Genomic DNA, 22,707 nt, shown 5'->3' with positions numbered 1-22,707 from the left:
TATGATTAAAGTGTCAAATGGGTAAGAGAATAAATGCTAACTCAACTAGAAAAGCAAAGACGGCCGGAAGTCAAGCAACCCCACAATTGCACGGCCATTGTTATCAGTTAACTCGAGTTTTAGGCTTATCCCAAACACTTAGGGATTATAAACCTGGTACTCAAGTTCTCCAAACCTCGGTTTTCTCTTCCATAAAATTGGAATGATCATAACAGCTTCTATGTTGTTTTTCAGGAGCTAATGAACCGTGTGTAGAAAGGCTTAGCAGTGTGCCTAGCCACTGGATGTTCACTAGGACACTTTCTGCCCTGACTGAAGGATCCTGGGCAGGAGCACAGCAGCGGGTGTCTGAGCATGGCCTCACCCAAAAGCAGCAGCTGCAGACGCAAAGATGCAGCTGCGAATACTGTCTACTTCCCCAGGGCCTAAGGCCATCTCCAAAGGAAGACCTGGATCACATTCCCCGAAAGACACAGCTCTGTTCATTGTAAGCTTGATAACGTATGAGGGCATTGCAATAAAGTTCATGCGAAGTGGCAAGAAAATGCTTGTGACAAATGTGCTGTCATGTTAATGACAAGAAATTAGGGTGGGCATTGTGATGGAGCCAGTTAAGCCACTTCTTGGAGCATCCCACGTCAGAGTGCTGCTTTGGGTCCTGGCTGCTCTGCTTCCGATCCACCACCGAATAATGCACCTGCCATTTGGGAAATGAACCAGCAGATGGAAGATGTTTTCTTCTCAGTGCCTTTTAAATAAATAAATAAGTAAATAAATATATATATTTTTTTAAGTAATGGTGGGTAATCAGGACTGTGGCTCAATAAGCTAATCCTCCATCCTGTGGCACTAGCATTCCTTATGGGCACGGGTTCAAGTCCTGGCTGCTCCACCTTCAATCCAGTTCTATGCTTATGGCCTTAGAAAGCAGCAGAGGATGACCCAGGGCCTAGAGACCCTGCACCCACGTAGGAAACCTGGAAGAGAATCTTGGTTCCCATCTTCAGATCACCTCAGCTCTGGCCATTCTGGCCATTTGGGGAGTGAACCAGCAGATGGAAGACCTTCTCTTTATCTCTCCTTCTCTCTGTAAAGCTGCCTTTCAAATGTAAATAAATAAATCTTTAAAAAAAAATAGAGGAAGGGCGTGGTGTAGCACAGCAGGTATACTTGTCGTTATAGCGCTGGCATCACATGTGGATGCTCCACTTGCGAACTGCCTCCTGCGAATGCAGTGAAAAAAGCATCGGAAGATGGACTGAGTGCTTGGGAGGCTGCACCTGTGTGGGAGCCTGGCAGAGGCTCCTGGCTCCTGGTGTCAGCTGGATTCCTCCGTGGCCATTGCAATCACTTGGAGAGTGAAGCAGCAGATGGAAGATCTCTCTCTCTCTGCCTGTCTTTCCTCCTCTCTAACTCTGCCTTGCAAATAAATAGACATTTAAAAAAATAATAGGGAAAACTGGATAGCTGTACTATTTCACAGTATTTTAAAATAAACAGTAATAGATTTCACTTAAAAACATTTAGAAATTACTAAAAAAAAAAAAAAGAAAAAACCATAGTTCTATTACCCAACATACTGTTAACCTTCCCTGTGCTTTCCTCTATATTTTTCTCTATACATTCTTATATTGCATGCTTGTGATAACTGATTTTGCATTTGTATCTCTTTTACAGTCACCCTAAAAGGCAAGACTTCATTTCCTGCTTACACTACCACTGATATGCCCAACCTAATTTCCGTAATCCATACTGCCCCAAGATGTCTAACGCTCAAGCCTACTGCTTTTTAGAGGCAGAAAGATTCTGGTCACTGGGTTGGAGGGTGGAAGGATGAAAGCAAGGACCGGTAAAGGGAACACCGAGTAGCAGAAAAGCGCTTCCTGGCTATCCTCTGTACAGCACCGCCACCTGGTGGTTGTTTAGTGAATCACAGTATCCTGGCCTCCGATTGGTCCTGCCTGGCAGCCCAATGCTCCAGTTGTTAATTGAGAGAGCAGATTGCTAAATTCTGACAGCTTCCTGTGGCTGCTGTAGCTAATTACTGCAAACATGGTGGCTTAAACCAAAATACATTAATCCTGTCACGGTTATTGGGTCCAAAACTAAAGTGTCGGCTGAGCTGACACGTCTTCAGAGGCATTGGGGACCGTCCTGTCCCTGCTTTGCCTCTGAGGTCCGCTGGCATTTCTGAACTTGTGACAGCATCGCTCGTTTCCCTCTCTCTCCACTTGACCTTCCCATCCGGGTGGCTAATCTGCCTGTGCCTCTGCAAGAGTCCTCTCTCCAAACAGGGCAGCATTTGCAAATTCAAAACTTTTTACAGCAAAATCACTTTATCCTTTAAATTCATTTTCCTACTAGTTTTTGGAGTAGCCTCATACAGAAGATTAGTCTGCTGACCAGGGTAGGCGGAGAGGATGGGCTGCGAGACAGTGAGCTCTGAGAGCAGATGTGAGGAGGGAAGCAGGGAGGGAAGGATCTGGAGTGACTTCCTTCCCAAGGGAGGCTGCTTGTGAGGGGCAGCCCAGTGAGGGACCCTCTTGATGCATGCAGCGGAGGGAGTAGAGAAAGGACAAGATAGGGCCATTGAGTCAATACTTTAAAAAAAAAAAAGATGTATTTGTTTTTGAAAGTCAGCATTACAGAGAGAAGGAAAAACACAGAGAATGATCACTCCTCAAATGGCTACAACAGCTGGAGCTGAGCTGATCTGAAGCTAAGAGCCAGGAGCTTCTTCTGGGTCTCCCATGTGGGTGCAGAGTCCCAAGGCTCTGTCTCTTATGTAAACCAATGGATGCTGTGATGCAGCCCAACCCTGCCCACCACACACTCAGCCCTCATGCACACCAGAGGGCGCTGCAGCCTAGTCAGAGCAACTCCCAGTAGCCCCTACTAGGCTCCCAGACTGGTCCACTCTATTCCACATCTCATTCACCTCTTGTACACATCAATGGGCATTGAAGCCTATCTCAGTTTAACCAGCCCCACTATCCAGCACACACTAATGCCGGTGGGTGCCACCGCTTGTCTATCCTGGCCCACCACCAGCACTGATTGTCATGATTACCAGAGGGAGTTGCAGCCCATCAGAGAGGTGCCACATCAGTTTCCCCGCTGGGCCTACTCCCAGTCCTGGATCTTGTACTCTCCAGGTGGTTGTGTATTTCAGCTTAACAGGATTTTCCCCCAGTCCCAGCATTTATCAGCTGATGCTTGCAGCAAAGCCCAACCAGCCTGCCACCTACCCTGGCTCATGCATGCCCCAGTGAGTACAGTCGGTTAGCCCAGCCTGGCTCTCCTTCTAACCCAGCTCACATGCAGACCAACAGGTGTTATAGTCTGGCCTGGTCTGGGTCTGCCCTCAGTTCCAGATCTTGCTGGTGGGTGCTACAGCCTAACCCAGCCAAGCCAGCCCCCAGCCCTGGCCCTAATGTGAGCTGCTTGGTATTGTAGCCTGACCCACCCTGTTTTGCACCCTGTTCGGGTTCTCAGATCTGCCAGTGGGTATTATGAACTGGCCCAGCCTGTCCTGTCCTCATACCTGACCCCCACATATGACAGCAGGTACTGTAACCTAGCCTGATCTGGGCTGCTCCCGGCCTTGGTTCTTGCATTCACCTTTAGGGACTACATGCTGAAGGAGGAGTCCCCCAAGCTCCTCTATGAGGTCTCCTCCAGTGGCAGATGTCACACACAGCAGAGGGTCCTTGGCCCAGACTCAGTCCACTTCCTCAGTCCACTGGAAGGAACAGTGGCCTTGTCAAACCAGTCCACACCCATTCCGGTTCTTACTGTTGGGTGCTACAGCCCAACCACACTCGGTCCACACCCAGACACAGCTTTTGTGTGATTCAGCAGTGGCAGAGACTCAGTTCGGCCCATCCTACCCCCACTCTGGCTCTCACAAGCTGGAGTATTGGAGCCTAGCTTTGTCTGGCACAGACCCGGTCCACAACCATGCTGAAAGACACTGCAGTCATGTACAGCCCAGATTACCGCTCCTATTCCAGCTCCCACTCTCACCAGTGGGAACCACAACCTAGTCAAGGCATCCCCTTAGCCCCCCCAACGAGGCCTGTTCTCAGGCACAGATCTTGTGCATGCTAGTGGTTGCTCTGGCCCAGCTCAGCATAGCCCATGCCTCATCTAGGCCTTTGCCATCAGATGCTGAAGCGTGGCCTGTCCTGCCTGCACCCAGTCCCAATTCTCACTGGTGGGTGCTGCAGCCTAGCCCTGCCCAGTCTGCTCCCATCCCTGGCTCATGCAGATTAGTAGATGTGATAGCCTAGTCCAGCATGACCTACACTCCAGCCTGGCTCCTGCACCTGACAGTGAGGCAAAGCTGGCCCTGCCCTGTCTGGTCCACTTCCCCCTCCAGAAACAACCCACACACTTGCCTACGGGTAGAGCTTCCTTACCTGGCCTGACCAAATGGAACAAATGGTGGTTCTATTGTTAATTTTTTTTGAGGAAATTTCATACTATTTTCCATAATGGATGCTCTAATTAATTTATGTCTTTTATGATTTCTGCATTTGCTTTATGTTTGGTTACAAAAAAAAAAAAATCCAGGGCCCAGCACCATGGCCTAGCAGCTAAAGTCCTCCCCTTGAAGGCACTGGGATTCCATATGGGCGCCAGTTCTAATCCTGGCAGCTCCACTTTCCATCCAGCTCCCTGCTTGTGGCCTGGGAAAGCAGTCGAGGATGGCCCAAATCTTTGGGACTCTGCACCCATGTGGGAGACCCGGAAGAAGTTCCTGGATCCTGGCTCTGGGACGGCACAGCACCGGCCGTTGTGGTCACTTGGGGGAAGTGGAGCTGCCAGGAGTAGAACCGGCGCCCATATGGGATCCTGGCGTGTTCAAGGTGAGGACTTTAGCTGCTAGGCTATGCCGCGGGCCCAAAAATAAATAACTCTTTAAAAAAAAAAAAAGAAGTGAAAACGTATTGTGACAGGCAATGTTGCAGAGTCGATGGGATGCGTTGACTCATCTCTGTATGCACGTCCTTGGGTGAGCCCTTGGCCTTCAGTGTGTGTGCCCTGCGGTGGGCCGAGGAGGTGTTACGAGCCTTGCCCCCAGCTAATAGAAGATGGCAGAGGTTATAGATGTGACATCCAGGGTCAAATTACTGTGATGGTAAATATAAGCAGATTTTGAAGATGGAATCAAAGATACCAAGTTTGGTCATTTTGAATAAATCAAAGGGGGAAATTACATTGGGTGGAACTGACTTCATGAGGCAAGAGCCTTTATGAGAAAAACCTGGCCTTGCCTGAAGTGGAATTTGTCTTCCAGCTGTCGCCTCTGAAGCGGCCTCTGTCTTGGTGTCCCTTGCCCCACGGCTCCCAGGGCACACTCTCAAGCAGCAACAGGGTGGGTGCGGGCCTAGCAGTTAAGCCGTCGACACATCTCATCCCACACTGGAGTGCCCGGATTCGCGCGCCAGCTCCAACCTTCACCCCAGCCTTTCGCTCCCGCACATGGTGGGAGGCAGCAGGTGGTGGCACAGACAGGGCGCTGCCGGGCAGGTGAGAGAAGTTTCTCCACAGAGTTCCCTAGCACCAGCATAAACTCTTGGCCGGCAATCTCAATGAGCCCTTTATGTGCTCAGCGACCTCATCCTCTTTTGTGGATCAACTCATTCACTGATATCCCAGCAACCCTTTTTACTTTTCTCAAATCTCTTACCCTGCCATGCCTCACTGTCATTCTCAAATCTTACTTCAGAGAAGACATAGCAGCTGGACGGTCTCTCAGCTGCTTCCTACTAGCAGACATAAACATAGACAGCGACTTCTATGCACTAGGACAGGTATTCATCCCGCCTCTGTGGCGTGCATAGGAGCCCACTCAATAAAAGCCTTGTACAGGGTGATGAGGAGTGGACCGAATCTCCCTGTTGAACCAGCAGGGAGGAGATTGGGTTTTGGTCAGTGTGTGTGGAGTTCGGGTGCAAGGCTGGGTGCAAGTTGAGGTGCCACTGCGGTGGCGCAGTGGTTAAGCTCCTCTCCTTGCACGCCCGGGATCCCATATGGGCGCCAGTTCTAATCCCGGCGGCCCCGCTTCCCTTCCAGCTCCCTGCCTGTGGCCCGGGAAAGCAGTCGAGGACGGCCCAAAGCTTTGGGAACCTGCACCCGCGTGGGAGACCCGGAAGAGGCTCCTGGCTTCGGATCGGCATAGTATCGGCCCGTTGCGCTCACTTGGGGAGTGAATCATCGGACGGAAGATCTTCCTCTCTGTCTCTCCTCTCTGTATATCCACCTTTCCAATAAAAATAAAATAAATCTTTAAAAAAAAAAAAAGCCTTGTACAAAGAGTTTGAACGGGACAGAAGGTGACTTTACTGCTGCTTTAGCAGTAAATCCAAACCCCTCTCCTTTATGCTTTTGATGTGAGTAGGCGGTAGCTAGAGCGTGGCAAGGAGCAAGTGACGGCCAACACTCAAGTTGCACATGTTAGGGCCAAAAGATCCCCGAACCACGGACAGACAGGTTCCACACGCAACAATGCAAGAGCAGAGAAACTTTCTTGCTAGCTCGAGCTGGGGTCCATGTCTCATCCATCGCAGTGGAGTCTTGGCAAGGACCCTGCTGGTCTCTTGCAGACTCTTTTTGTTCCCTCCAGCAAGCGGTCCTTATCTTGGTCACGTAGGGCTCGTACCGGTGGAAGCCACATTCCACTTGCGGACGTGCGGATGCCTCTGATTGGCCCATCTTCAAGGTCATTCCCCCTGCCCACTCCATCAGGCTGAGGAAAATGAGACTTTGAAGCGAACTTAGACTTAGGCCTACTTCCCAAACTTAGGCCCATCATGGCGTCGGTCCTGTTCTTTATGCAGCAAAGTCAAGCAATGATTACAGAAGCCAGATATGGGGTTATGCTAACAGTTAAGAAACTTCCTTATCAGCATTGTTGTTAAGAGTAAATCCGTGCCACCCAGCCTTGCACCCCAACTCCACACACACTGACCAAAACCCAATCTCCTCCCTGCTGCTTCAACGTGGCCGAAGATTCGGTCCATTCCGCATCACGCAGCAAAGCCTCACTTCCCATCATGCACCATGTCACCGTCATGAAGGTCACCACGTGTGCTGCAGTCCCGCCCCCAACCCTGCCTGCTTTGGACATCCACTAAGGCCCTGCCTCAAGCACCGCATCTCATCCTACAAAAAGGAAGACCACAACCTGAGTGGGAACGATTCTCTGAGATAATCTTGATGATAACCGTGTCTCTGGGTGTACTATCCTTTTGCCTTTTAGTAAATCCTGCTTTTCTGCTCACCTTTATGGTTCCTGGCTCTATTCTTTTATTATTATTATTATTAGATTTTTTGTTGGAAACGCGGATATACAGAGAGAAGGAGAGACAGAGAGGGAGATCTTATGTCTGATGATTCACTTCCCAAACAGCCGCAATGGCTGGTGCTGCGCCCATCCGAAGCCAGGAGCCAGGAGCTCTTCCAGGTCTCCCACACGGGTGCAGGGTCCCAAGGTTCTGGACCATCCTCAACTGCTTTCCCAGGCCATAAGCAGGGAGCTAGATGGGAAGCGGGGCTGCCGGGATTAGAACCGGTGCACATATGGAATCCCAGCACATTCAAGGGGAGGACTTTAGCTGCTACGCTATCGCGCCAGGCCCCCCTGGTTGTATTCTTAAAGAAGCACCTGGTCTAATTGCAGTTGAGGGGCGCTCTGAGTCCAGCAGGGCCTGCAGATTCCCGCAATGTAATGTAAGGGTGCCTAACCCCAAAGCACGTTTGATGTCTCTTCCTTAGCTTGCAGTTCCTCTATCTCCAACGTGATGATACTGAGTCAGCTCAAGATCAAGTCCCTGAGAGACTGGTGCGTGTGTCAGGCTGACCTCCCAAGACCCCAGACAAGACTCAGCAGTTGGAGATGATTCATAGAAACCCTAGGTCCTAAGCCAACCAACTGATCGTCTACCAGCAGACCTCAAACAGGCTCGTGTCCATTTTGCCATCATTTCACATTCTCAGGATACACCAATAGTTATATGGCTGAGCAATCCTGGGCCATGAGCACTGAGAACCAATCAGAGACCTGCTCATGAACCGATCCCACAGGGCTGAAGCACTGCTTCGGAAGTCTCAACCCCTAATCCCTCAGAAAGTCTGGGAACTGAGCAAGAGCTGGCTGTGCTCTCTGTTCTGCACATTGTTAAATACATTTCCTTCTTCCACCATCCTTAAGTCGGTGATCGGCTTCCACTGTGCACTGAGCAAGTCAGCTTGGGTTTTATGTGGGGGTTCTACAGCAGTACAGAGGTAAGTGGTCCCGTGCTGATAAGGGAATTCTGAGTCTAAGGTGACTGCTCTAGCTTTTGCCATCTCCCAGACAGTGGGAATGGAGAAAAAAGCCAGAAGACACCAGGATCTTTATTTTTCAGGGTCCCAGTGTGAAAAGAGCTTACATGGGCCTGGCGCCATGGCCTAGCGGCTTAAGTCCTCTCCTTGAACGCGCCACGGGATCCCATATGGGCACCAGTTCTAATCCTGGCAGCTCCACTTCCCATCCAGCTCCCTGCTTGTGGCCTGGGAAAGCAGTTGAGGACGGCCCAAAGCCTTGGGACCCTGCACCCGCGTGGGAGACCTGGAAGAGCTCCGGGCTCCTGGCTTTGGATCGGCATGGCACCGGCCGTTGTCATTTGGGGAGTGAACCATCGGAAGGAAGATCTCCCTCTCTGTCTCTCCTCTCTGTACATCTGACTTTGTAATAAAAAATAAATAAATCTTAAAAAAAAAAAAACAAAAAACGAAAAGAGCTTACACAGGTTGCTCACTCTCAGCTACAAAGAGGGTGGGAAAATGCGGTCTCCTGCCGTGTGCCTGACTGTAACCAGGTGTTCTTGGGGAGGGAGTTCGGTGCAGCTGTCACTGTGCCGCTTGGGATGCCTGCATCCCACGCCCCAGTGCCCGAGTTCTGCTTTCCCTTCCAGCTTCCTGACGTTAAGGTAGTTAGGCAGGCATGAGTCTGTGTGTGTGTGTGTTGCAATAGGCCTGTCCTTTTTGTTCGCTCTTTTCTCATTACTTTACTCCAATGTCCCTGGAGGTGGCAGATCTATTTCTGAGGCAACACTTGGGGCCTGTTAAGGAATTAATTGGCAAAAAGAGGCCCCTCAGGGAACTTAACTAGTGCCTGTTTATACTGACTCTGAACTTCCTATCTCCCTTCCTTTAATATCCGAATGCTATAAAGAATGGATAACTTCAACAGTCAAAAGAAATGACATCTTAACATTTGTGGATGGCTTATTTTGTGCATGAAAGAGGATCTAGGTTACAGACCTGCTAAATCAGAGGTTATGGTAAAATCACACAGTTCTTATGCCTTAAAGAAATCCTGCAATAACTTATCGCCCACACTATGGTTCTTTCAGAGTTGAGGATGCTAAAATAATTCAACGTATGTAAAATATTTGCCGATTGACAGGTTGGTGTTATATTGGTGGACTACAAAAGAGTTCTGTTAATTACTTAACAAGTGGATTCAAGTGCCACTTGGGATCCCTGTATCTCTTGTCAGTATACCTGGTTTCATTTGGACTACTCTGCGCTTCTGATCCAACTTCCAACTGATGCACCTGAGACACAGTGAAACATGGCCCAAGTACTTGGGTTGTCACCAGCCACGTGAGAGAGCTGGGTGGAATTCTTGGCTCCTAGTGTGTGCTCACTCGGGGAGTGAGCCAACCAAAGAACGATTTCTTCTTTTCTGTCTGTCTGTCTGTCTCTCTCTCTCTCTGTGTTACTGCCTTTCAAATAAACACATAAACCTTTAAAAAACAAAACTTCAAAAATAATATTCCGGGCCCGGTGCGGTGGCCTAATGGCTAAAGTCCTCGTCTTACATATGCCGGAATCCCAACTGGGTGCTGGTTCTAATCCTGGCAGCCCCACTTCCCATCTAGCTCCCTGCCTGTGGCCTGGGAAGGCAGTGGAGGACGGCCCAAAGCCTTGGGACCCTGCACCCGCATGGGAGACCCTGATGAAGCTCCTGGCTCCGGGCTCCTGGTTTTGGATTGGTGCAGCTCTGGCCATTGCGACCACGTGGATGGTGAACCAACGGATAGAAGATATTTCTGTCTCTCCTCTCTGTAGATCTGATTTTCCAATAAAAATAATAAATCCTTTAAAAAAAAGAAAAGAAAATGTGTTACCTTGAGCTCTAAAGTTTTCAGAGATAAAAACTAATGTTCCAGCCTACATCACTAAAGTGCACATATGCTGTGGAAGAATAAAGCATGGTTGGACACCAGAAAAGCCTTCAGCTGGTGTGCAAAGTTTGATTTTGAAGTTTTGTAATTATATTGAAATATCTCCCTTTGTGGGAAATCTGTTTGATGGGGATTAAACTTTAATTACACAAATTAAATAAGAGGTCCTAAAAGGCTTGGTATCTAAGTTTGGCAAAAAAAAGTCAGAAAAAGTAAAAATAAATACAATATGCTAGACAGATTTCTGTCTGATAAAAACATTAGCCCCAGAAAGTTACTCTGAATGGAGACAAAAGGGCAGAAATTGTGAAAATATTTGAGCTGAAATATTTGTACATTCCTAATTCAGAAGCTAGCACTGAGAATATACTCCATTTAGTAGACAGTATTTTCTCGATTCTAATATTATCCATAGAAAATAATCAATTTAAGATTCCATAAATGAAAATGTATTAACCATGTAAGTGAAATTGTGAACTAGATTTCAGATAATTTAATCAAAAAATCCTAAAAATAATAAAGTTGTATAGGAAAAGAAACTTTTTGGAAGATTTCCGTTATACGGCAGTGGAGATGACATGGCTGAGACCTGACTGAGGATCTGAATACGTGGGTTCTTCAAAAGGTTCAGGACAAATGGAATTGAAAGGTAAATTTATTTTCTCACATGAAGCTTTAAAATCTATGTGTGGGGCCCGGCGCGGTGGCGCAAGTGGTTAAGGTCCTCGCCTTGCATGCCCCGCATCCCATATGGGCGCCGGTTCTAATCCCGGCAGCCCCGCTTCCCTTCCAGCTCCCTGCCTGTGGCCTGGGAAAGCAGTCGAGGACGGCCCAAAGCTTTGGGACCCTGCACCCGCGTGGGAGACCCGGAAGAGGCTCCTGGCTTCGGATCGGCATAGAATCGGCCCGTTGCGCTCACTTGGGGAGTGAATCATGGGACGGAAGATCTTCCTCTCTGTCTCTCCTCTCTGTATATCCGCCTTTCCAATAAAAAAATAATAATAAAAATAAATCTTTTTTAAAAAATAAAATCCATGTGTGGTTTTTTCATCATATGCATTTCTGTGTGCATTCTGAGCGACCTTCGACTGCTTTCCCAGGCCACGCACAGGGAGCTGGATGGGAAATGGAACGGCTAGGACACGAACGGGTGCCTGTGTGAGATCCCTGCACATTCAAAGTGAGGATTTAGCCATTGAGCCATCACATTCACACACATTTTCTAAAAGTTTCAGGAGTCTATCTTTTCTCTTTAAAATTATTTATTTACTTGAAAGTCAGAGTTATAGAGAGAGACAGAGTTCTCTGATCCACTGGCTCATTTCCCAAATTGCGCACAATGGTCAGTGCTGGGTCAGGCAGAAGCCACGAGTTGAATCCATATCTATGTGGGTGACAGAGCCCAAACCTGTAGGCTATCATCTGCTGTTTTCACAGGGAATTAACAAGGAGCTGGACAGGACATGGAGCAGCCAGGACTTGAACCAGTGCTCATATGCAGGTGGTACCTTTACCAGCTATGGCATAACACTGAGATCTTGGCTTGGTAACCTGCTCGAAGCCTTACCGAGTTATAAGCTAGGTGTTGGGCAGGGGAGGCATAAGCAGAGGTTCAACTAAGGCATGATCCAGTTTTTATTTTCTAAGGATTTTTGGCTGAATTCATCTCCTTACAGTTGGAGGAGTGAGGTCCTGTTTTCTTGATTCTACCAGGGGCTTCTGTTGCCCCCTGCAGGCCCCCACAGTTCTCTGTTGTGTACCCCATCACAGGCCCTTGCACAACAGGGCAGTTTATTTCAGAGCCAACAAGGGTCACTCTAGGATGTACCAGCTAGGTGGGCTCTTACATCCACATGGGAACCAGCTTATGGCAGTAATATCCCATCATGTCTGCCATATTCAGAAATAAGTCATAGGCCTAATTCACATACAGGAGGAGGGAATTATCCAAAGATGAGAACGCTAGAGGATAAAGATCATAGGGACCATGTGAGAATGGTTGTCTACCTTCCCTGGGGAGCAGGCTGTGAGATGGAGACAGATGTGCAGGGGGAGTATGTGGGCTGGGGGATGGGCTTCAGGAAACGACAGTTATAGAGGAGTGACGAAATAAGGACTGGATAGAGGGGGTACAGATTGCGATAAAATCTTCAGTCGCATCCAAAGACAGTTCTGAACTGGTGGTGGTCCTTTAGAAATGGCCAGAAACGAAGCAAAGTCAGCCTTTTGTGAGTGCTGTGACTAACCACTGTTGCATGCCCCAGGGAAGGGAGCAGAACCTTCGGCAATGCAGAATTTTTCCAGAGTGTAATTTCTTGAGGAATGACTTAACTGTGAACTGAGTACAATACTCCTCACTGTTAAGAATGAGTGACTCAGCGCCCGGTGCGGTGGCCTAGCAGCTAAAATCCTCTCCTTGAATGTGCTAGGATCTCCTATGGGCACCGGTTCTAATCCCAGCAGCTCCACTTCCCATCCAGCTCCCTGCTTGTGGCCTGGGAAAGCAGTCAAGGACGGCCCAGAGCCTTGGGACCCTGCAGCCGCGTGGGAGACCTGGAAGAAACTCCTGGCTTCAGATTGGCTCAGCTCTAGCCATTGCAGTCACTTGGGGAGTGAATCATCGGAGGGAAGATATTCCTCTCTCTCTTCTCCTCTTTGTATATATCCGACTTTCCAATAAATATAAATAAATTAAAAAAAATGAGTGACTCAGTTCTGAAAGGGAGATTCTGAGTAACATTGTCAGCTCATCATCACACCTAAGTGGATCAGAATATCTTCTGAAACAACATACACATTTTCCCAGCACACTAAGTAAAAGTGGAATTTATGATGGAAGCTTGCTAAGTGCTACAGATTGTATTGACAGATGGGTCAGCGGGTGGAGAGATTCAGAAAGAAAATGGTGGTACTGACCCAAATTGCCAAAGGTGTGTGAAAGTGGCTGAGAGCTCTGCCGGGCCTTCTGAAAATGGTTTTCAAACTAAGAACTTAGCATTCCTTTTTTTTTAAAATTAATTTATTATTATTATTTTAATTTGAGAACATGGAGAGAGAGAGGTGAGAAAGAGAGAGAGGGAGAGAGCTCACTCACCATATGTCTACGGTGCCCGGGGGTTGGCCAGGCTGATGCCAAGATGTTGGAACTCCATTCAGGTCTACCACACGGGTGGCAGGGGCCCAAGCACTTGAGTCATTAGTGCGGTCTCCCAGGTTTGCATTAGTAGGAAACTAGAATTGGAAGTGGAATTTGGGCACTGAGACGCATGGGCATCTCAATCAGCTTCTCGCTGCTGGTTAAAGGAATGCAGCTATGCCCTTATTAGAAATGTTTATGGGAGATTGAGGCTGGCTGTGTGGTACAACAAGTTAAACTGCTTGCAACACTGGCCTCCCTTATGAGTGCCTGTTCAAGTTGCAGGTGATAGGGTTAATTGTCAAGGTACCTGTGCTCCTGGAAATCTGGAATCTCTAAAGAGATACCTGCACCCTGTTATGAGAAAAGGCTCCTGCTTCCTGAAACACCAGGAGGCAGACAGGAGATAGGGAGAATCTTGGAATTTTTGAGATTTAGAGGAAAGACAGCTAGCTACCTTCCAGGCATGCTGTTTCACTACTGTCTGCATTGAACCGATAGGATCAGAATCCCAAACCTATGCATTGTAAATTTCTATTGCCTGCGGGGAGGGGTTGGGGGAATCCCAGAGCCTATGAAACTGTGTCACTTAATGCAACGTAATTAATTAAAAAAAAATTCTATTGCCTGCTTTCTGCTTTGTGTCACAATAAGCCCCAATCTATATTTGCCCACTGTCAGGTAGCTTTTGATTTTCCCATAGACACTGGCTATAGAAACCAGAGGAAGTAGCTTCCTGCTCATGGCAAGAGGTTGCCCCTGCACTGGAAAGCAGTATCATTTCACTTGCCACGGATGCAAAATTAAAATCATTGTACTCGCCTTGGAGTCTTACTCGAGGTCTTTGCACCCCAACACCCAGGTGCTCTGCTTCTGATTCAGCTCCCTCCTAATAAACCTGGGAAGGTAGCCAAAGATGCCCAGGTGCTTCGGCTCCAGCCCTATGTGGGCCGCCTCGGTGGAATTCCAAGTTCCCGGCAACCCCTGGAGATTGCAGCTGTTGCAGCCATTTGGGGGAGTGAGCCAGTGATTAGAAATTTCATTTCTCTCCCTCTCACACTGTCTCTCTTTCTCTCTTCCTCTCCTGCTCCCATATCCTGCCCCTCCCACTTCCAAGCTCCATCTGCGTAATTCTTGCAAATAAATAAAATCAATCTTTAAAAATAGAAGAGATGCATACTGAAGCATCCAGTGTACTATGTTCCTGAAAAGCCAATTTGAAAGAATTTTCCTTGTCTGGAAAATAAAATGTAACTGAGAGCATTTACGAGCTAATTGTTGCAGCCCACCACAATGATGCTTGTAGATCCTCATCGTTAGTCCTGCTTCTGTAAATCTTTAAAAGGATTTTAGGTTGCCTGGGCCAAGAATCAAAGTTAAAGATGCATTTCAGGAAAACATAAAATAAAAGGCAGAAGCAAGATTAACTTTAATAGGGCCTGGCACAGTGGCCTAGTGACTGAAGTCCTTGTCTTGCAACTGCTAGGATCCCATGTGGGCACCAGTTCTAATCCCGGTCCCATCCAGCTCCCTGCTGTGACCTGGAAAATCAGTCAAGGATGGCCCAAAGCTTTGGGATTCTGCACCTGTGTGGGAGACCTGGAAGAGGCTCCAGGCTCCTGGTTTCAGATCCACGTAGTTCCAGCCATTATGGCTGCTTGGGGATTGAATCAATGGTTGGAAGATCTTCCTCTCTGTCGCTCCTCCTCTCTGTATATCTGACTTTTTTTTTTAAAGATTTATTTTTATTATTTTTTATTGGAAAGGCGGATATACAGAGAGGAGAGACAGAGAGGAAGATCTTCCGTCCCATGATTCACTCCCCAAGTGAGCCGCAACGGCCGATACTATGCCGATCCGAAGCCAGGAGACTCTTCCGGGTCTCCCACGTGGGTGCAGGGTCCCAAAGGCTTGGGCTGTCCTCGACTGCTTTCCCAGGCCACAGGCAGGGAGCTGGAAGGGAAGCGGGGCGGCTGGGATTAGAACCGGCACCCATATGGGATCCCAGGCGTGCAAGGCGAGGACTTAACCACTTGCGCCACCGCGCCGGGCCTGTATATCTGACTTTGTAGTAAAAAATAAATCTTCTTTTAAAAGATTAGCTTTAATAGAAAAAAATCTAAAATCCTGTCTCTGAATATACCGATTCTTTGTAAAAATGAAAAGGGAGGGGGCCCGGCGGCGTGGCCTAGTGGCTAAGGTCCTCTCCTTGAACCCGCCAGGATCCCATATGGGCACTGGTTCTAACCCCGGCAGCTCCACTTCCCATCCAGCTCCCTGCTTGTGGCCTGGGAAAGTAGTCAAGGACAGCCCAAAGCTTTGGGACTCTGCACCCATGTGGGAGACCTGGAGGAAGTTCCTGGCTCCTGCAGTTACCTGGGGAGTGAAACATCAGACTGAAGATCTTCCTCTCTGTCTCTCCTCCTCTCTGTATACCTGATTTTGTAATAAAAACACATAAATCTAAAAAAAATTTTTTTAAAAGAAATATCCACAAATTGCTCCCATTTTTTACTTAAAGAGATAAAGCCTGATTATCCTTTTCCTGGATGTGGGATGAACTTAGTGTCTCACTACTAATGGAATGTGGTTAAAATGATGGTTTGTGATGTCTCAGAGCAGATCATAAATGGTATTGTGGCTTTCTCCTCATCCTCTCACTTGGGTCATTCGTTCTGGGGGAATGCAGCCGTCATGTTGTGAGGACACTCAATCAGCTTGATGGAGAGGAGAGGACCATGTGGTGAGATCATTGTCAACAACCATGTGAGCATCATCTAGCAGGGGGATCCCTTCGTCCCACTAAAGCCTTCAGATAGCAGTAACTTGACAAAGACTTTCTTCTTTAGCCCTGACTTCAGTCAGGCTTTTTAGAGCCCACTGTTGGATCAGACCTGACCTTTGCCTTCCCTCTCTGTCATTGAAGAATCCATTTCCATCAAGAATCTTGCTGTTAATTTAGGGACAATTCTCCAACCCTAGGGCTCTGACCTTCTTGATGCTAGATAAGGGGACTAGAAATTGCAGATCACTGTTCGATTGTAGATTAAGATAAGAACCTGGACTTCATTCTCAGGAGGGTTTATCTGTTCCTAGTCATAGCACTCGCAAGGTATTGCCATTTAGGGTTGCAAAAAATCCAAAAACTTTTGGGGTTTATCAGACACCCTTCTCCTTGGTGGGCCCCAATGTCTGATTTATTCTCCTCCAGTCTCTTGAATCTACTGAAGTCTTGCTCCTTTTCTCAGTCTTACAGCTGCCTGTGTTGGAGTTCACAGACACCATTGTGGGAAAAATAATTCCAAACACGACCTTATGTATTTCAGTTTCTTTCTTGAAAATTGGCTTTATAATGCTTCACTACCTTTGGAAGTTTTGTTTAAAAAAGCCTTATTTATCTGAACTGCAGAGTCACACACACAGCCTCTTCTGTCCGGTGGTTCACTTTCCTAATGGCTGAAATGGTCAGGGATGGGCCAGGCAGAATCCAGGAACCAGGATCTTCACCCATGTCTCCTGTGTGAGTGCAGGGGCCCAAGCACTTGGGCCAGCTTCTGCTGCTTTCCTAGGCCATTAGCGTGGAGTTGGATTGGAAGTAGAGCAGCCAGGAACAGGAACTGGTGCCCATATGAGCTACTGCCACCAATAATGTCGCAGTTTGGTCTGGCACACCTCCAGTCCTGGCTCTCGCAGGTTGGTTCTGCAACCTGGCCTGGTCTGGTCTTCCCCTAGCTTTGGTTCTTGTGTGTGTTGGAGGGCATGGTGGCCTGGCTAGGGGAGGCTCTCCAGTTTCCCTCATGCAATCCACCCTCAGTCTCAGCTCTCTTCATTACTTGCTGGTGCAACGTCCTTGTCCATGGAAGCCTTATAAAATCATTTTATATGTCAAACAAGCCCTCGGTGACCCTCATCCTGATCTGGCTCCAGTCTCCTGGCTCCAGGCACTGTATGACTCTCAAAGGTGCTGGTGAGCATCCGTAGATGCACAGTGGGTGCTTTGCCTCCTGTCCCCTCAAATCTTTTTTTTTTTAAAGAATAGACAGCTATACTGGCATATTGGCTACTTTTCTCCCAGCAGTCTAACTCTTGCCCAGGTACAAGACAACCTAGGCAGTTTCCTACAGCTGGGGAAAACAGATGATATTTTAAAGTTCTGTACGTTAAAAAAATACATAAGAGGCCAACATTGTGGCACAGCACATTGAGACACTGCTGCGAAGCTGGCATCTCAGACAAGTGCAGGTTTGAGTCCTGGTTACTCCATTTTCCATCCAGTCCTTACTAATGCACCTGGGAATGTAACAAGGAGATGACCCAAGCATGTGGGCCCCTGCCATTCACATGAGGGACCTGAAGAGGGTTCTAGGCTCCTGTCTTCAGTCTGACTCAGCCCTGGTCATTGCAGGTATCTGGGGAGTGAACTAGTGGGTGGAAAATCTGCCTCTCCCTGTCTCTCTTTCTGCAGCCCTACCTTTCAAATAAATCAATCTTTAAAGGAAAAGTTGAGATTTTAATTATTTCTCAGTGGGAACAACAGTCTTAATAGTCTCTTTAGCAGAGGTAGAATCCTCCCTCCAAAATTTTTTAAAATAACAAATTTGATCACACATACCACTCTTATTTCAATAGTACAGAAAGATATTTTCAGGGCCTCGTGCGATAGTCTAGTGACTAAAGTCCTTGCCTTGCATGTTCTGGGATCCCACACAGGCACTGGTTTGTGTTCTGGCAGCTCCACTTCCCATCCAGCTCCCTGCTTGTGGCCTGGAAAGCAGTCGAGGACGGCCCAAAGCCTTGGGACCTTGCACTTGCATGGGAGACCTGGAAGAGCTCCTGGCTCCAGGCTTTGAATCGGCTCAGCTCCAGCCACTGTGGCTGCTTGGGGAATGAATCATCGGAAGGAAGATCTTCCCTTTGTCTCTCCTCTTCTCTGTGTATCTGCCTTTCCAATGAAAATAAATAAATCTCAAAAAAAAAAAAAAGCCATTCCTGGAACTTCATATTACTTACCCACTGCTTAGCAGCAAAATAGAAGGGGACTGTAAGAAAATACACAAAAAAGGAATTAAAAGGTAAAGTTCATTTTAGTGCAGAGAAGTTTTGAAATGCATGCCTGCTTTCGCTAGAACATAAATTTTCTATCGCTTTTTTGTAACACCCACAGTGTGAAGACCCATAGCTTTTGCACCGAAAGAAATTCCTTACTTTCCATGAATTTCCAAAATTTCATTTGAATTTTTTTTATTTATATGTTTGAGAAGCAGAGAAAAAGAAGGAATCAAAGAGAGAGCTCCTGTCTGCTAATTCACTTCTCAAATGCCTGCAATGGCCTGGGAGGGGCCAGGGTGAAGCCAGGAGCCAGGAACTCAACCCGGGCCTCCCCTGTGGGTGGTAGGGACCTAGCTACTTGAATCCTCATGTGCTGCCTCTAAGGATGCACATGGCAGTGAGCTGGAATCAGAAGCGGAGCCAGGACTGGAACTCCAGTGCTCTGATATGGGGACATGCGTATTTCAATCAGCATCTTCACTGCTAGGCCAAGTGCCCCTCCCCCCACCCACGAACTTTCATACTTTAAAATTTAGCACCTTAAAACATCAAGCATGTATTGGAATTTGGGAAGAAAAGCCTGGGTAGTCCTGACTCACAGTCTCTCAGGAGACTGCAGTCAACACGCAGGCTGGGTTGATCTTCCTCTCTGCTCCTCTCTGTATATCTGAATTTCCAATCAAATAAATAAATCTTTAAAAAATATACTTGTGTGTGAAAAGGATCTGGATTGCAAATTAGCAAGCTGGTGCTCACAACACAGTGAGCAGAGGCAAGTCGCCAAGGAACAGTCCACACTGAAGAGGGGAATTCTGCTCCACCTTTCAAAAAGAAGAGTTTCGAAATAATTTGTAGACATTTTTCCAAATCACTGGACATTCTAAACCGAATGCTCCTGCAGGACAGTAACCCTGGCAGGAAGGTCAGGGGTGGGTGGAGAACAAAAGGCCTTGCTCCACTGGCTGCTCTGTTTTATCAGAGGGCAAAGTCTCCCACGACGCGTCGGCCTACCTCGCTGGCCCCAATTGAGTCAGTGCGCTTTCACAGAGCAGTCGGCAACAAAGGCCAACAGGATTACTATGCTTTGTTTAAGTCTATCATGATTCGCCTTTGGGGTTGTGAGATAAGCCTATCTTCCCCGGGCACCTGTCCTCAATTCAACACTCAAGCAAATCCGGTGTCTGCTAGGAAGGCAATGGGGAGGAAACAGTTGTTTTACAGGCAATGCTAACTGAAGAAATGGCTACCCATACCCCTCAGGATAAAAAAATCACATCTTTAACACTGTTATAAGGTTCAGTGGATCTGGCCTCAGCTTCCCTTGCCTCACCAATTTTATTTGAGACCTATTCCACCCTCCCTTTATTTTCCAGCAACACTGGAAAACGTCACCCCAGACTCCAACACTCTTAGGGTCTTTGCTCCTTTGCTGCAGTTTCAAATCAATAGTAGGACAAAGACCCCTGATCTTTCCGTGCATTGACGCGCTAATCTATGAAACAGACATCACACGGCAGCTGCTTCCCCAGGCTACTGCGCAGAGTAAATGAATCCTGCCAGCTCAGCACTCAGCAGTATCTAACAAATGGCAAATGGTTAGTAATTGGGGAGCACTATTACATCCCGGCTGTCAGCCTGTGAGCTTTTTGTTTCCTTTTTCTTTTAAAGGTTTATTTATTTTTATTGGAAAGTCAGATATACAGAGAGGAAGAGGGACAGAGAGGATCTCCCGTCTGCTGATTCACTCCCTAAGTGTGTGCATTCACTCCTCAAGTGCCTACATAGGCCAGAGCTGAGCTGAGCTGAAGCCAGGTGTTCCTGGAACCTCTTCCAGGTCTCCCACACGGGTGCAGGGTCCGAAGGCTCTGGGTCATCCTCGACTGCTTTCCCAGGCCACAAGCAGGGAGCTGGATGGGAAGCGGGGCTGCTGAGATTAGAACCGGTGCCCACACCAGATTCTGGTGTGTTCAAGGGAATGACTTTATCAGTAGGCTACTGCACCTGGCCCTTGTTGTTTCTTGACTTTTGTTGCAATTCCCTCTAATCACAGTAACTAGGCGGAATGAAAGCAGTGCTACATTTATCCAGAACGTTCCTGAGAGGGCCTGGAGGCACAGCTCAGCCTTCCGTGTAGTTATTTCCCAATTCGGTTTACCATTTTGTACAGGGGCAGGGTTGAAAGAAGTGTATGTGTACCTTGTAACTTTAAATTAGACATGTTGTGTCTTTTCTAAATCTCTCCTTACAGGGTGACTCTAAAATTGTTGGCTACTAAGGTCCTAGTTTCTATCAGTGACACTTAAGATTTGGTGTACTTAAGGACTCTGGGTCTGCATGGCCTGGCTCTGGACTCCCACTTTCACGCTCTGAAGACCTGAGCTAAACCTTTGCGCATCACCTACTTCGCCTGCAAAATCAGGATGTGGCCCGAGAGTTGTGAGCATTAGATTCTTTAATACAGGATAATGCTACACGGGAGTGCCACAGCGTTCACCACGCAGGAATCAGAGCAATTACTTTGCATTTCTCATTTAAACCAATAGTGGAGGGCGGCGGGGGAGGGGGGGCTGGGCTTTTCTTGATTTCTGACATACTTTAGGTACCACAAATCCATTTGGGGGAGACTGGCAAAAAGGAAGTGTCATTTGCATTGATGCTTCTTATGAAGGAGAGGAATTCCAGGGCGTCGTGGGCTTGCGCAGTGGCGCGGCTCCAGGGCCTCCACGTCTGCCCCTCGGCGCCACTCGGGACCCGCTTCCGCACCACCTGCTGGGGGCTCCTCGAGTTTGCCTCCAGCTCCACCCCTAGTCGGGAAGGTTCTTCGCTGTCGCTCCGTGCCGGACGTGACAAATGGAAACCGCACGTCGCACCAGTGCCCTCGCGGACGGACAGGGCATCGGAGCAATGGCATCGCATCCGCCCCTTCGGGCCGTAGCCAATCACCGCTGCTCTTGCCGGCGCGCCGGGAGCCGTGGCCGGGAAGGGGCGGGCGGGAGGCGGGGCTTGGGGAGCCGTGTGGACCCGCTGCCAGGCCGCGCACCGCTCAGTCCGCTCCACGCGTCCCGTCTGAACGCACGTTGCTCTCTGTGCTGTGCACGCCTCGCCGCTGCCCGAGACTCCGGCCTGTTGCATCCGTTCAACCGCCGAGATGTCGCTTTCGAACAAGCTGACTTTGGACAAGCTGGACGTGAAGGGGAAGCGGGTCGTGATGAGGTAATCCCCGTTTGTGTCTGCGCTCCCTCGCCCTTGCCCTTGGTCGCTGCAGCAGCCTTTCAGGCCGGGGCCCAACTTGCTTCCTCGGCGGCCCTAAGTCGCTTGTAGCCTTCAGACTGGCCCCTAAAGGGGGCGAGACTGCAGTGCGTTGAGGCTTGGACCTATAGAAGGTTTCTGGCTGCTTTTTTTAAAAATACTTACTGAGAAAGCGGCCGCAGTCACCGTTTGGGCGTGGATCCCACTGAATGAGTTAGGGCTCTGATAGCCCAGACACGTTTTGCCCTCCCCGCCTCCCACTTTTTTTTTTTTTTTCCTTGTGGCCTCCAGCTCCCAGGCGGCAAGATGGGACTTGACTGCTCGTCTCGCAAATCTGTAGGCCCCAAGAGAGGGACCTTGAAAGGTCATTGGACAAAATTTCCCTTCCCCCACCGCCCCAGATCATCCCAGATAAAGGCGAAACGGCTCCCATTTCAGAGGGCTCTGCACAAAGGGAAACCTTTCCCAGAGGATGTCAGATTTAAATATTCTGGAGTAGAGCTCCCCCACCCCTCCCAAGAATTAGGGTTGGGAGGGGCGCGCCAGAAGAGGACCCCCGTAGAGCTTATATAACCGGCCCCTGCTACAGAGCTCACGAGCCTGCAGGCTCTGAGGTGTGCATCAGCATTGTGACACAGGCTGGGTGAGGGTAAGCAGGGTGTGGCTCCCAGGCTGTCCTCCAGCCTCCCGCGGCTTGGAGACTGGAAGTGGGAAAGGCTGCTTTGGCTCTTCTGCCCACGTGGATCCCTGGTTACTCACCAACATGGCTTCTCACTTCACTTGCCAGAATTCCTAGCGTGGTGTATAGAGTGTACTGCAAAGTGCAGGAGGGTGATGAGGTAGGTGGCTGCTGGACCAGCCTGGCTGGATGTACCTAGGCAGCATCCAGGGGTGGGCTTTGGAAGGACTGTAAGGGCTTGGATTGATGGTGGTGTACAGCCATGACCTTTTGGGGGGAAGTTGTTGATTAATGGGGAGGCAGGTGTGATCCAGCCGGTTTCCCATTTTGGGCAAGGTAAAGTGAGGGATGTT

General features: G+C 48.6%; 1 protein-coding gene across 2 annotated transcripts in view; it reads left to right on the top strand.

Annotated features, from left to right (window-relative positions):
* The first annotated feature begins 3,731 nt into the window (after positions 1-3,731).
* Positions 3,732-22,707, top strand: part of PGK1 (phosphoglycerate kinase 1) — a 36,281-nt gene continuing 17,305 nt past the window's right edge. The window contains exons 1-2 of one of the 2 annotated variants that reach the window (XM_040999446.1): positions 3,732-3,737; positions 21,542-21,639. In XM_040999446.1, the coding sequence (XP_040855380.1) occupies positions 21,575-21,639 (65 nt within the window). In that variant the 5' untranslated portion in view covers positions 3,732-3,737; positions 21,542-21,574. Of the gene's footprint in view, positions 3,738-21,453; positions 21,640-22,707 lie in introns of those variants that run through there. The other variant, XM_040999445.1, reaches the window with a different exon arrangement.

The sequence above is a fragment of the Ochotona curzoniae genome, unplaced genomic scaffold, assembly GCF_017591425.1.
Source record: "Ochotona curzoniae isolate NIBS_2020 unplaced genomic scaffold, NIBS_Ocur_1.0 scaffold_1852, whole genome shotgun sequence".
NCBI classification, from domain to species: Eukaryota; Metazoa; Chordata; class Mammalia; order Lagomorpha; family Ochotonidae; genus Ochotona; species Ochotona curzoniae.
Note: the sequence above shows the minus strand (reverse complement) of the source record. Positions and strands in the feature narration are given on the sequence as shown.